Source organism: Lichenostomus cassidix, unplaced genomic scaffold (assembly GCF_008360975.1).
Source record: "Lichenostomus cassidix isolate B80296 unplaced genomic scaffold, HeHo_3.0 HiC_scaffold_495, whole genome shotgun sequence".
Lineage (NCBI taxonomy): Eukaryota > Metazoa > Chordata > Aves > Passeriformes > Meliphagidae > Lichenostomus > Lichenostomus cassidix.
In genome coordinates, this window is record NW_028147499.1 from 112 (window position 1) to 15,509 (window position 15,398).

Sequence of the window (15,398 nt, forward strand, 5' to 3'; positions counted from 1 at the left end):
TTGATTTCACAAGGTGTTACAGGTTGCTGTCTCAAATGTCCACATGTCAGTAGAGCTGGATCAATATCCTTCAGTGGAAAGGGAAGCTTGTCTTGTGTTCCTAGCTTCACAATAGCTTCAGTTTTGCCCAAGGAAGGGTGTGCTGGTTTTGCTGCTGTGTTCAGCCAGAATAGTGCTGTTTGGTAGCTCCTTGAAGAAGCAGCAGAACCCTGGATTCATGTCCCTTGGATTGCCTTGCTGTCCAAGACAAGGACTAAAGGTGAGTGCCAGAGCTCCCAGCGCTGCCTTGGAAGTCAGGAGTGACTGGCATCTTATGTCCTGGTTCTGCTTAGGAGATTGCTCAGGTGTACACCTAATGGTTTTTTTCTATCCTTTGACTTTCTGGGTGGAAGTAAAAGCGTCCTTCCTCTGCCTGCTTTCTGTAATTCCAGGATCAGTCATTACTCTGTCATGGCAGCTAATTATCCTCTGAAATGGGCAGTGGAAATGCTGCCTGAAGTGTGGTTCCACAGCAGATGTGAGCAAGCTTTCTGCAGAGGTTCAAACAGCTTGTGACTTACTGAAATACTGAGGCCTGAGCAACAGCCTTGAGCTGAAGTTGAGCTCTGGGTGAACCTTCAAAGCAGATGCTGTATGTGTGTTCTCTCATTAATGAAATGTACAGGATCATTACTGCAAGGATCTCGGTATCTGCTCATTAAAAAAAACGTGTATTGACCTTTCTGTACTGAGAAGCTCCACAAGGCCCTGAAATCAACCCAGGGGCCTTGCTGGGAGGTCCATGGTCTAAGGTAACTCCCTGGGTTGCTCCCTGAGCCCTGGCCAGGCTTTGGGAGAAACCCAGGAGGAGGCTGAAGCCAGATGTTCCCACACTGGAAGTTGTGTGATCTTGTTTATTGCACGCTGTCCAAGCTGGGCTCTGTCCCAGCACAGTCAGAAGCCTCTTTGCCTGTGGGTGGATTAACCTGCAGGAATTCCCAGTTCTGGCAGGGGCTCTCCAGTGCTTGGCTGTGACAAGAGCTTCCCCAGCTGCTGTGCAGCTCTGTAGGATAATGAAATATTAAGGTCGCTGGTGCTGTATCTTTGTAATCCCTGTAGGCAATCTTTGGTAGCAATGCTGAGGTGCACTGCTGAGCTTCTCCTTTGGTAATTCCTTGCTGCTTTGAGCTGTAGTAAATGACACTTAATTCCTGAAGTTGGTGTCTGTGGTTTTGGTGCTGACCCTGCCCACTGGCAGAACAAAATTCATGTAGTCTGGCTCTATCAGAAAGAAAAGTCACTTTTCAAATCTAAATGTAAGGAATAGGTCCTGTTTAAAATTCCTGAATGGGATGAGCTTCCCTGTCGTTCACTGGTTCTCAAGTGGTCCATGGTTGGAGGATTGTGTGAGCAGTCAGGAAATTAATTAAAAGAAGCTGAAGCCCTGGATGTATAAAATGAATCCAAAATTTGCATAATAAAAGGGGAGAAAAGCTAGGTTTGGGAAGACAAGGATGGATTTTTTAAACAGTGTATCTGAAGCAGCACCAACAGAAGGAACAAGTGTTGTTGGAATGCTCCCACATGGGGTGACAAGTGTGTGATTTGCACAACTAAATGGTAATTTTACAGTTCCAGAATAACCTGCTTGGTGGTGAGTTGGACACTTAGCTGACTGTAGCCAAAAATTCTGGTGTTGGGGTGGTGCAGTCGGAGTGTAAGTAAAGAAGGGGATGAGTGGAGCAAAACCAAGTGAATAGAGGGATTGCAGGAGCAGGAGTACAGTGGGATCCTGATAAATGGGATTGAGATGTTTGGGATTCTATGGATTCTGAGGAGGCTGGGTCCCCAGATGGATTCATAGATGTGAGACTGCCATGGAGATGAAAAATGGAATTCGAGGCTGATGGACAGCAGATGAGGAGGGATGTGATAGAGGATTATAGTCAGCATGAAGTAAATCATACAACGGAATGGTTTAAACAAAGGCTAAGCAAGTCCTTGCTCCTTGGGTGGTGTATTTGCACAACCAGGGAGCATCAGGGTAACCCTGGATTCAGGGGTCTCTTAAGGAGTTCTTAATCTTGAGCTCAGATTTGTTTGTGCAAGATGCATTTTGAATTAATGTTCACAACCCTGATTTGTCTGCTTGGGCTGCTCAGGAATGTGACACTGAATATCCTACAGAAAATAATTGGGCAGGACCCGAAGGTCAGTGGTGTACTTTGTGAGATTGTATACAAAGAATAAAGGAGGAAGGAATGAAATTGGCTATTTTACAGGGAAGCATGCTTAGAAGAGGAATGGCCTGAAGTCGAGTCAGGGGAGCCTTAGGATGGATATTAGAGAAAGGTTTTTCCCCCCGAGGATGGTTGGGCACTGGAACAGGATCCCCAGGGCAGTGGGCACTGCACCAAGCCTGGCAGAGATCAGAGGAGTGAATTGAACCATGCTCTTGGGCACATGGTGTGACTCTTGGGGATGGTTCTGTGTGGGGCTGAGAGATGGACTCTGTGATCCTTGTGAATCCCTTCCAACTCAGCATATTCTGTGATTCTCCTGGATTCTTGCAGCCAGTCTTCATAGAATCCTGGAATAGTTTGGTTTGGAAGAGACCTGAAAGCTCATCTTGTTCCACACCCCTGCCATGGGCAGGGACACCTCCCAGTAGACCAGGTTTCTCCAGCCTGGCCTTGAACACTTCCAGAGATGGGACAGGTGAGCTGTGGTTTGGGTACAAGGAATTTAGACTGGGTAGAAAGGTGGTTCAACATCTCTGGTGCCTGGAACTGCTGATGGCTACCAGCTCCCATGGGATTGTGCCCCACCAGTGAGGTCCCCCCCAGCTCCCTAGTGTTACAAGGCCAAACATGGCATTTGTGGAGCTAAAAAATCTCCAAAAATGCACAAAAATTGGACACAACAGGTGCAGTGTTGCTCTGTGGTTGCTGTGGAGAAACCCCAAAGCCCTGTGGCTACCTCAAGGTGAGATCATCTCCTCTGGGCAATTGCCTTGAAATTCAGAATCTCAGAGAAGAGATAACAACCCACTTTGGGCTTTGTCACTCTCCTGGGGCTCCAAGAGTCCCCAAATCCCCAAATTGCATGGAATAACAAAGGTGTTTACTGACAAAGGTATATTTTCAGACTCCTTTCTAGAGTTCCAGGGAGGTGCACCTAACATTCACCTCCAAGAGCATCAGGAGGAAAGCAGGGAGAGTGCAGAGATGTAGGAGAAGATCATCCTGGAGAACCATGAGCCAGGACAGCGCATGCTGAGCCACCCATCTCCTCTTGTTTTCTCTTGCCAAGAAGAAACACCTTCAGTTTTCATCTCAGGTCCTATCTGGAGGCTCCTGGGCTCCAGCTCCTCATTGTACTCAGGACTTATCACCAAATGCAGGTGATGCACAGCAGGTGTGTGGTGAGGACACCCTGTTGGAATGCTTGCTCTGGAAACTTCTCCTCACTGACCACAAAGGGCTCCTGGATGAGGACTGGAATATTTCCTGTAAGGAACCCTTGTGGATCTTACCATTGCTGATATAAGGCACATCTAAAAGGTGATTTTTAAAATATTTTCCCCAAGAAAATGCTTTCAGGAGGAGGTAGCTGAGCTTTGGGTGTTGCACATTTTCATTTGAGGGCTGCAGGAGCAGGGCAAAGAGCTGGGAGAATCTTTTAGAGCCAAAAGAGTGTGTCCATGAGGGAGGGAAGGCTTCATTAGTCAGGAAGTTTTGGATGCCCCTGGATCCCTGGAAGTGTTCAAGGCCAGGTTGGATGGGGCTTGGAGCAACCTGGTCTAATGGAACATGTCCCTGCACATGGAGTGAGGGTGGAATGAGATGGTCTTCAAGATCCCTTCCAACCCAAACACTTCTGGAATTCTATAGAAAAGACAGACAAAGCAGATGTTTGGCAGATGTCAACACAAGGATGAAGAATCAATTCTGTGCTCTCTTTTACAGGTTTTATTGGGTTTCTCCAAGTTACAGGTTGTGCTGGATGATCTCAAAGTCCCAGAGTGAACACACACAGGGGATTAAAGGCAGCACCAAGGTAAAGCTACTCAGGGTTGTGTAACCAACAGCTTCTCCCTAACTGTGCCTTGACTTCTGCCCAGGTTTTTCTAATTGATCTGTACCTAAACTCTCACTTTAGATATTGTAGGGTTGCCTTCAAGCAGATCCCACCGGAAAGAGGGTTTTCTCCTGGAAAAAATGTCCAGCAAGGAGTTCACAGAGAGAACACACTTTGAAGGAATGTCAGGATGGAATTGCACCCAAGCAACAGAGTTCATCTTGGCAGGGTTCACCGCGGACCCAGTGACTCAGGTTGCCCAATTCCTTCTGTTCCTGCTCATTTACCTTGTCACCATCCTGGGAAACCTGGGGATGATTGCCTTGATCAGAGTCAGTCCCGTGCTCCGCTCCCCCATGTATTATTTCCTGGGCAACCTGGCTTTTGTGAACCTCTGCACTTCCACCCTTGTCACCCCCAGGATGTTGGTTGGGGTTTTGTTGAGGAGGAAGGGAATCACTTATGCTGGGTGCATGGCTCAGGTGTTCAGTTTTGACCTGTTTGGGGCCACTGAGTGCTCTCTGCTGGCCACAATGGCCTATGATCGATACATGGCCATTTGCCACCCCCTGCTCTACCCCCTTGTCATGTCCCCAGAGCGCTGCTTCCGCCTGGTCACTGGGTGCTACCTCCTGGGGCTGACCAATGGTGTGGCACAAACCATTGGCATGTCCAGCTTGTTCTTCTGTGGCTCCAGTGCCATCCATCTGTTCTTCTGTGACATTTCCCTGCTGATCTCACTCTCCACCTCTGACAACACCCTCAGCCTCATCATCCAGAGGACTTTATCATCTTTACTCGGTGTTCCCAGCATCCTGGTGATCCTGGTGTCCTATGTGGCCATCATCTCCACCATCCTGAGCATTAGATCAGCCCAGGGCAAGCGCAAAGCCTTCTCCACCTGTGCCTCCCACCTCATCACCGTCACCACCTTCTATGGGGCATTGATTTTCATGTACTTAATCCCCAAGTCACACACCTCCAGAACAGGAGATAAATGGGCTGCTGTGCTCTATACCATGGTGACCCCCATGCTGAACCCCTGGATCTACAGCCTGAGGAACCAGGAGGTGAAGGAGGCTTTGAGAAGACTCAGGGACACAAAATAAGCTTGGATGTTGTAACATAATGACTAAATAAAATGGAGATGCTGGTGATATCCTGGGAGTTTTGTTAAATATCTCAGAGGGACATTTTTGGTGTCTTTTGCACTTTGACTTAGATGGTTTGCTGGTTGATTCAATATCAGCTGAGAGGAACCTTTTCCCTCCTATTTTGGTGTTTGGATGAGGTTTGGAGCAGCCTGGTCTAGTGGAAGATGTCCTTCCTCTTGGCAGGGCAGCAGAACTGGATGAGCCTTAAGGTCCCTTCCAACCCAAACCATTCCCAGATTCTGTGAAAGGTTTGGTGTTAATGTTTTGGTGCACAAGTATTGCACATGTGAAAAAAAGCAAAAATCCCCCAAATTAGTGTATTTTCTCACCCTGTGCCAGGTCCATGCTGAAATTCAGAGTGATGGGGCTCTCCTAGAGAGATGGAATAACTAGGGATGGAGGAGAAGCTCCTCAGTTAGGTTAAATCAAGCCAGGATCAATGTAGTTTGCTGATTTATTAATGACACACAATTCACAGGCACTCAGGATCAGCCAGCTGAATCCTTTGTCCCCAAAGCCTATTGGTAATTCCCTGGTTAATATTTAATCCAGCTGCCTGGATAAATCCCCCTGAGCTGTTCATGCTCCTGTTCCTCTCTTTTTGGCTCTGCTGACCCCCATGGCAGTGACCCCAAATGTCCTCAACTCACATCCCCAGATGTGGAGACAAAGTCCTCAAGTTACACCAGCAGAGGTTTAGGTTGGATAGAGGGAAAAGTCCTCCATGGAAAAGGCTGTCCAGCCCTGGAACAGGCTGCCCAGGGCAGTGGTGGAATCCCCATCCCTGGAGGGATTTAAAAGCTGTGTGGATGTGGCACCTGGTGACATGGATTAGTGGTGGCCTGGGCAGTGCTGGGGGAATGGTTGGACTTGGTGATCCTAGAGGACTTTTCCAGCCTAATTAGTTCCCTGACTCTGTGATCAGGACCATGAAGTGGGACCTCTGTGTGCAACTCCTGCTGTTCTCCCACCCTTCTGATCCTCTGTAACTGTCCTACTCATGGCATTGCTTAATTTAGGTGCAGGGAAGATTGTACATCTCTTCTTTCAATAAAATGAAAGATTATTTTTAATGTTTTATTTAAAACATCAAACCTCCATAAGTATTAAGACACTTAAACCATAAACCCCAGAGCAACTCTCCTTCCAGGCCCTTACAACCATTGTTTGGTGATATTAAATAATTTAAAAAAATATTTGAAAAATATTTAAAATCTGATTAATATTTTGAGAAGACATTCAATGACTTTGTGTCCCACTGGTCTTCCATTGACCATCACCTGACCTTTAAACAGGAACATGAGCCACAGTTACTGAAACTCCGAGTCTGTGGCCATGGTGACATCGCTCTGTGCGCTGTGGCTTCGTGCTGGAGCTGCTGCTCTCAAACCCAAAAGGTTTTGGCTCTTTGTGCAGGTGGGGATTGGTAAAATGGGGGTGTACTGTGTCCATCTTCTGTGGTCAAGCATTTGACCATGAGAGGAGCTGGAATCACCATGTGGGAAGGAGATGGAACATCCAGCATTGATGTTTCCTCCTGATGGACACACTTTCTTCCTGGGTTATCCTGTGTCCCTGCCCAGGGCAAGGGCTTGGAATGAGATGAGCTTTAAGGTTCCTGCCAACCCCAGCCATTCCAGGATTCTCTGGCCAGTGCAGATGACTGCAGCTGAGTCTCCTGCAGCCATTTTGAAGCATACGTCTCCATCTTCATCTTCATGATCTTCATCTTCATCTGTTCTGATTACAGCTACTATGGGACCATTTCCCTCTTTTATGGGTAAAAGAAAAGACATTTTTCTCTTTGCTCACATAAACATGACTTTGACTCTCTTTGATACCTGGTTCTGACTGCCTGGGTTTTCAGATATCAGGATATCCCATCATGTAAAAATAATTTGCAGCAGACAAGTTCCTGATGTGTTTTGCCTTCTTCCCAATGAGCCCTTGCAGCACTTCTTCAGATCCTGATCTGTGTCCCAGTCCTGGAATCCCCATTTCTTGCACCAGTTCTTTTTAATTCCCTGTGATACCAAGAGACAAATTGTATCTTTCAAAAGTTTAATTTATATATTTTAAGATTATATATATTTTCAGGAAAAAATTTAAATACAAGTTTTCTTTATATAGATAAAGAAGTGTATATATTAAGACCTTTTTACATACAAATCTGCATTATATATATAATTACATCTATACAAAGAAGTGGGACATAAAACCTCACACTTCCATTGAACTTCCTGAAAGTAGTGGCGTTTATTTACTAGTGCAAGTCTCTTCCTTATGGAGCTGCTTCCACAGTCATTAATTTCCATGGGAAATTTCCTGAGTGCCACCACAGAGTGGGCAGTGACCAAACTCAAGGCCCAAGCATACTCAGGGAGCAGAGAACCATCATCTGGCATCTCCCATGGTTTCTGGTGGAATTTCCCACCACTGCTCTCTATCTTGTCATTTGGATCCTATTTTGGTTTTATTATTAAATTGGTTTTGCTTAGTTTTGGGTAATTGTGTGATTTCCCCTCTAAAATAAATCAGGAGGCACAGAGGAAGGAAGGAAGGAAGAACAAATGGTGGGAACTACAGTGAAACTGAGCCCAGAGGCCAGCAGGAGAGGCAGGAATGCTGACCAGGAGCAAATATGGGGGAGAAGCCTTTACAGCATCCCAGAATTATTTTGGCTGGAAAAGCCCTCTAAGATCATGGAGTCAGCTGCTAAGCCAGCAGTAACCCATGTCTGAGCTCAGCCTGTAGTTGGGAATTTCATCTCAGGGGTGAGAGCTGAGAGCCTCTTGAAGAGCCTAAAGGGGCTCCAGGAGAGCTGCAGAGGGACTCTGGGCAAGGGTCTGGAGTGACAGGATGAGGGGGAATAGCTTCACACTGTCAGAGCTTTTCAATTGGGTATGGAGATGAAATTTTTCCCTATTGTGAAGCTGGGGGGGCCCAGGCACAGGTTTCCCAGAGAATCTGTGGCTGTCCCTGGATCCCTGGAAGAGTTCCAGGCCAGCTTGGACAGCGCTTGGAGCAGCCTGGGATAGTGGGAAGCATCCCTGCCCTTGGAAGTGGGTTGGAATGGGATGAGTTTTAAGGTCCCTCAACACAGTCACAATCCCACCACACTGACCCTGCAGCTCTTTGTCTCCTGGATGTGGCAAACAAAGCAGCTGGAGAAGTTCACTTTGTCTTTACCAAGGAAGAAAGTTTCTCCATGGTTTCCCCTTGCTAATTAGTCTCTCGTGGCTCATTAAGAAGGATGACTGAAGTTGTTTAAAAGCCCTCTGAGAAGCTTCCTTGATGATTAGGAAACTTTCTTGGCAAAGCCCAGAAGATCTTGTTAAGCTGATGATTCCTTGAAGGGTGGTTGGTCTCCCAGGATCACTTCTTGCTCTGGGAATGGAAACAGCATCACTTGTGGTGGAAATAGCTGTGAGCACCTGGATGGTGGCACCTGGAGCTCAGGGCCCACTGGTGGGATCTGGAGCTCACACCTGCTGGTGGGCTTTCCTAATTCTTCCTTTCAACCTGACAATCTTAAACTGAAGGAGAGTTGACTTACATTGCCTGGTGGGGAGAAATTCCTCCCTGTGAAGGTGGTGAGGCACAGGTTTCCCAGAGAAGCTGTGGCTGCCCTATCCCTGGAAGTGTTGTAGGCCATGCTGGACAGGGCTTGGAGCAATCTGGTCTAGTGGAAGGTGTTCCTACCCATGGCAGGGGGCTGAAATGGGATGAGCTTTAAATTCCCTTCCCACCCAATTTTGATAACAAAAGTCTCTCTCTTGCCAAGACCTTTGTCATTTCATTACATTTATTCCAACTCTTTTAATCCAGTCCAGATCCACCTTTCCCAGGTAGTAGCCCCCAGCCCTAAAACATCTCTTCTCATGCTGTTTGTTTCCAGAACTGATAGACACTCTTCACCATCCATCTACTTTTCAAAAGGAGTTTAATTCCCACATGACTCCTCAGAACATGACATCTTTACAACACAGTAACAAAGGGAAAATATTGCAGTTTCCACCTTTCCCTGCCACAGCCAAAGCCTGTCCCTCTGTGCAGTCAGAACTCTTCCCACCCCACAAAGGTGTCAACAGGTGAGGGACAAGGTGGAGAAGAGGAGGAAGAGGTGGACATCTCTGCTGAGCTTATCCTGACCACCCAAATGGTGAAGAAAGTTGCAAGATTGCACTCAGTTTGCCCTTAAACCCAACACATAGCCTTTGGAATTCATTAGGATGGGCATGAATTGGGAGTTTTTTCCAGGCCAGGAAAAGATGAAGGATTGCTGGTCTCTCCCCAGTGCTGTGGCCATTCCTGTACCTTCTTTAATGAGCCATGATTTGGAGAACTGTTGTGTTTGCGTTTTTCAGGGCCTTTTCCACACCCAAACAGCTCTCAGCTATCCATAGATCAGGGGTTGAGGATTCTTTCACCTATATAAACTAGACATGTGCTTAAATTTGGGGTGAAATACAACTGTTAGGTTTTCAAGATATGTTTTGGCACTTGAACACTTGCATTCCCCTTGATATTCCAAGGTGTATCTTGAGATCCCAAGTCCCATCAGCTTTGATCCTTCTAAGCCAGAACAAAAATGCACTTTTTAAGCCTTTTGTCTTGTTTTTTTACCAATCAAATGTTAAAATACTCTTGCTCTTCCCAAATGCTCCCTTCCACCCCAGCAACTCTGCTCTAATAAGTAACTCACAGGTAACAAGGAGGAATTTTATTGGAGTTTAGGGATAAGGACAATAATCTTGCAAGAAAAATACACATTCATCAGTGCAAAATAAGTTACAAATCAATAAAATTGTGATTTGTGCATCCTATGAGAAAGAGAAGAATAATTGGAGTAATACTCCAGAACCATTCTGAGTAATTTCTTCTGACAGCCTCGTGGCTGGAAAGGGAATTCAATTCAAGTTTGAGGCTCCCACTCTTGTTTCCTTCCAAGGAAGATGTGACTGTGAGGTTTATTTCTCCAGGATAAATATTGTAATTGAGTTTTGTGAGGAACTGTGGAAGAGCCTATATAAAATTGTGAGGATCAGGGACATATCCAATTATTTTAATGGATCATCTCTTACTTTAGATGAATGGTTTGCTTCCACAAAGGCACGGAGTGGCATGACAATGGGGAAAGGCTTTAAGCTGAGAGCAGGGTTAGATGGGATACTGGGAAGAAATTCTTCCCTAAGGGAATGGTGAGGCACTGTCACAGGTTGTCCAGAGAAGCTGTGGCTGCCCCTGGATCCCTGGAAGAGCTCCAGGCTGGGTTGGATGGGGTTTGGATCAGCCTGGCCTAGTGGAAGGTGTCCCTGCCCATGGTGTGCTGGACCAGATGATCTTTCAGGTCCCTTCCAACCCAAAGCATTCCAGGATTCCCTGATTCCCTGAGCTGCACTTCTTTGATGCCAGCAGCAGCTTACCATCCTCCTCCTGCACTTCCCCAGCGCTGCCTTCACCTCCCTGTTCCTCAGGCTGTAGATGAAAGGGTTGAGCATGGGGCTGAGCACGGTGTAGAAGACAGAGGCCACGTTACCCCGGCTGCCATGCCGGGACGCCGGCTGCAGGTACACGAAGAGCAGCGTCCCGTAGAACACCAACACAGACACCAGGTGGGAGGTGCAGGTGCGGAAGGCTCTGGCCCTGCTGGGCACCGAGTGCATCCCCAGGATGGCGTGGAGGACGCGGCCATAGGAGAGCAGGATGACCACACCGGTGCCCAGCCCGTTGGCCATGGCCAGGGCAAAGATGGTGACCTCACTGCCATGGGTGTCAGAGCAGGCCAGCCTCAGCACAGGGCCGGCATCACAGAAGAAGTGGTCGACCCGGCGGGGCCCGCAGAAGGAGCCCCCAAAGGTGCAGCTGGTGTAGATGAGGGCGCTGAGGGAGGCCACGAGGTAGGACCAGGCCACCAGCTGCCAGCAGGCACGGGGGGACGCGGCCGTGGCGTAAAGCAGGGGGTGGCAGATGGCCACGAGCCGGTCGTAGGCCATGGCAGCCAGGAGGTGACACTCGGCTGTGGCAAAGAGAGCAAAGAGGTGGAATTGTGTCACACAGCCCACCCAGGAAATGGTTTTATTCCCAAACAAGAGGCCCGTGAGCATTTTGGGGGAGATGACAGTGGAATAGAAGACGTCAGCCAGGGACAAATGAGTGAGGAAGAAGTACATGGGGGTGTGGAGGCTGCGAGAGACCCAAACCAAGAGCATCAGCCCGATGTTCCCCACCAAAGTGATGATGTAAATCAGCAGAAAGAGCCCAAAAAGAGGGGCCTGAGCCCAGGGAGTGTCTGTAATTCCCAGGAGGATGAATTTGGGCTGTGTATGGTTTCCTCCCATGGCCAGGTGTTACCTGCTGAGACAAAGAGAACAAATGCATCAAAATGGTAAACCTCAGAGTTTCTCTTTTGGGCAATATTTGACTCCAATCAGTCACTGTTTTAATTGCCACTTCTTGGTATATTCCATATATTTTCCAAAAATAAATTCTAAACTTTTTTACTTACCAGTTGAGGTGCTTAGAAAAGAATGCGTGGCTTAAAGCGACACAAATGGTGAATTTGCTTCTTTGTGCTTGGATGCATAAAGTTTGGATTTATTCCATAAAAGAATCAGATATTTATTCCCTTTTGGTTTGAAAGAAGTTTCTTTCAGAAGTTACCTTGGAGGAACCTCATCAGAGATCACATAAACCTGGAGCAGAAGAAAGTCCTAATCCAAGTGAAATCCTACATTACATCACAGTAGGAATATTTTCTCTTAGCTTTTAATTATTAATGCAGAAGGCTGATTTAACAACTGTATTCTGCTGACAATTCTTTATAACTAAATAAGACTCACCCTTAATACTTCCATAAATCCATTTATGTTGCTTCAGCTGCCTAAGGAAAATAAAAACCAATCTGCACAAGCCATTACTCCCATTTATTATAAAAACTCCTACTTTTGCAAGGCTGTTTTCTGACACAGCCCCAAAAAAAGAGGATGGGAGGACATGAAGAAGGAAGTCAACTTCTTTCTCTTGGATTTACAGCTCCTCCTGTGCCCTCGCTGTGGTGATTGGAGCCAAGGGTTTATCCCAAATGCAGCAGAGAACATCCAGGCTGATGTGGAGAGAGATGTGCTCCTTCCCTGACTCCAACAGCTGAGCCTGTGGGTGACAGGGCTGTAAATATGTTCCCTCTGCTCTCCTGGGATAAAACCCTCGGGCCTCCTCATGGCAGAGCAAATAAACAAAGAAAAGAGCAAACAAAAAGGGGTAACATGGAATTCTGAAACTCATTGTGCTCCAGGGATCTCAAATCTCTCACGTGCAGGAGCCACCAGGACACACGGCACCAGCAATGACCGGCTGGTCAGAGAGTCCCCAAGTGTCACACAAAGCATCTCTGGCTCCAGCTCTGGAGCTGCTGATGTCCCTCTGTGGACATCCAACAGCCCAGTTTTCCTTCAAGGATGGGATTATCCACCTTGAATTGCCTGCAGCCCGGATGTCCTACCTGAGCAGGTGGCTCTGGACACTTGGAGGCAATGATTAATTGTCTCAGAGTGAACTAATCTGCATTAATCACCCCATCTGGGGGCTCCATCCACACCCTTGACCCACAAACTCTATTGAAGCTCAGCCCAAGGAGTTTGTTCCCCTCAGGACTTATCCTGGAGAAGTCCTGGTTGTCAGTTTCACAACATGTGCACATCCCTGCATTCCTTTTATCTGCACCATGCTTTGATCAGGGACCCAACTCAGACCCAGGACTGAGTTGGCTTTCAGATGTTTCAGTGTCCTGGAGTTCAGAAAAGAGTATAAAACATGAATTTATTGTTCTGAACTTTATCCAGTGTGAGTGATATATAATTTAACGGTTTGATAAACTGGATTAATAATTAAAATGAATAACTGATAAATAAAACCATATAGAATTTAGGTCAACCTTGGACCTGCCTCATCATCACCTGCTCACTTGGTGGCCTGGAGTATTGGCTGAGAGAACATCAGGAGACTTGGAATAAATCTGGTTGTTACTTATAAAGCAAGCTGGAAGGTGGAAAAATAAGGTTTTGGAGGAAGTTGGTGGTAATTTGGTGCAATACAGTCCTGGAGAGAGATAGAGTAGGTCTGATGTGGAGGAGAAATGGTCATGAAAGAAAAAATTGCCATTTTTCTGGGAACATGCACAAAGGGAGAGGAAGGATTTAATGATAAACAGTTCAAAGGTTTATATTTAATTACTTGATAATTATTTTGCTTTTTTTACAAGTTGTTTTGCCTTCTTCGTTGTCCTTTTCCAAGTATCAAAAGTTTCTTTTGGAAATAACTGGATTTCCTGGGTTCATTTATTATTTTGAGAAAAGAGGGGCTGTTTGAAGTTGTGCCTGGAAGAATTGGTAATATAGCAGGAACTAATGGGAATCAGTGGTGAAATGTTGGCACAGAAACTCACCAAATTCCAATGCTGATGTTAAAATATTGCTGTTTGCAGAGCTACACCCAACCAAAACATCAGTACCAGCTGGGTGATCTTTAATGCCCCTTCCAACCCAAACCATTCCAGGATTCTATGTGGCCCTGTGTGGTCTCCTTTGGACATGGAACATCCTCTTCCAGGCTGCCTGGAGTCTCTTGATCCCTCTAATTCCACCTAAGATATCAGAGGATGTGCTTTATGTTACTGCTAACTGAGAGACAAATCCGATCTTTGGATCAAAACTGTGTTTTGTGGGCATCTGAGCTATTCCTGGGAATACCTGGAGCAGAATAAGAAGGTTTAATGGACTCTGGATTGTGTTCAGACAGGTAAATCAGCAGACCTGTACAGGCCTGCTGGTGCCAAGGCAGGAGTAGCCTGGAAACTTTTTGGGTTCATTCATTACCTGGAGGCTTGGAGCAGCCCTCATCTCCTGTAATCCCAGCTGGCTGCTCCAGGGATCCATCCAGAGCTCATTAGGACAGCCTAAGCTGCTGGCAATGGACACCTGGAGCAAACTCAGCCACTGACCCTGAAGTAAAGTTACATTCACTTTAAAAATTAAATAATATTTCTATTAAAGGTTATTTTGCTGTTGGAGAGGTTCTTCAAAGAACCTTCAATGATCCCAATGCTCCTCTGGTGAGGTAAGAATTGGATTTTTGTCTTTAACCCTGCAAAGATTTAATGTGTTTATTCTGATTTGTCATGTTACCAGGGAATTCTGTCTGCTTTTTTTTCCTCTCCCTCGTGGCAGAACTCTCATCCATACCTCATTTTCAGCTGGAAATGAGGTGGGATTCGAAGAGATTTAGGAGGGAAAGGAAAATTCAGTAACACGTGGATGTTAGTGCACACATTTAAGTCAAGAATATTTTGCATTTTATATCTAAAAGTATTGTATAATATACATTTAATGTTGGATTTTAATATCTAGATATAATTTTGGATCAGAAAGGACATGTAGGAGATCTCTGGCCTTAGGAAGGCAAGTTATACATTTATATCCATAGGTATTTATGGATATGGGGCTTGGAGCAACCTGGCCTTGTGGCAGCTGTCCATACCCAGGGCAGGGGATGGAAGAGGATGATCCTTAAGGTCCCTCCCATCCCAAACTCTTCCAGGATTCCATGAAAGGTGTCAGGATTCCCTGTATAGAGGTTATGTGGGTTTAACAAATGAGACATTCTGGAATTCTGTGATTTCTGGGCTGGATCAGAGAGGCACCTCCCATGAAAAGCCCTTTTTAGGAAAGATGGAAATACAACATTCTAAATGGATTAATTTGCAGTTTTGAGGCAGTTTGGAGATAATGATATATCACTCAAAAGCCAAGTCAAAGAATTAATTAAAACATAGCTCCATATTTGAAACCAGGATAGATTTGCAGGTTCAATTGAACAAACCACCTTTGCCCTGTCCTTTTTCCACCCCCAATTTCTGCCTTTCAAAGACTTCAAACAAAGCTCTAATTAGTTTTCCACTTTAGGCCCATGGTGGTTTGTTAAAAACAAAGTCAGGAATATTATCAGTGGAGTTTGCATCTAGAGATTTGCACTAAGGCAGTGAGGAGAAGGGACTGACAAATAACAAATCAAGACAAGGAAAAATCCTGAACAACCTGAAATAAAACAATGGAGGGTGATAATAACTCTAAACTTCTTTATTTTAGGCGAGAAATAATTCCTGAAAGAAATTTCAGCTCCCTCATTTCT

The 15,398-nt window shown here is 46.0% G+C and overlaps 2 protein-coding genes across 2 annotated transcripts; one reads left to right on the forward strand and one right to left on the reverse strand.

Annotated features, from left to right (window-relative positions):
* The first annotated feature begins 4,241 nt into the window (after positions 1-4,241).
* On the forward strand, positions 4,242-5,168 carry LOC146422264 (olfactory receptor-like protein COR4). Its single transcript, XM_085046681.1, has one exon. The coding sequence runs from the start codon at positions 4,242-4,244 to the stop codon at positions 5,166-5,168; it is 927 nt and encodes a 308-aa protein (XP_084902807.1).
* Positions 5,169-8,588: 3,420 nt separating this feature from the next.
* Positions 8,589-11,554, reverse strand: LOC146422265 (olfactory receptor 5AP2-like). Its single transcript, XM_085046682.1, has 2 exons — positions 10,640-11,554; positions 8,589-8,600 (listed from the first exon to the last, which is right to left on the reverse strand). The coding sequence occupies exons 1-2, from the start codon at positions 11,552-11,554 to the stop codon at positions 8,589-8,591; spliced, it is 927 nt and encodes a 308-aa protein (XP_084902808.1).
* Positions 11,555-15,398: the final 3,844 nt, after the last annotated feature.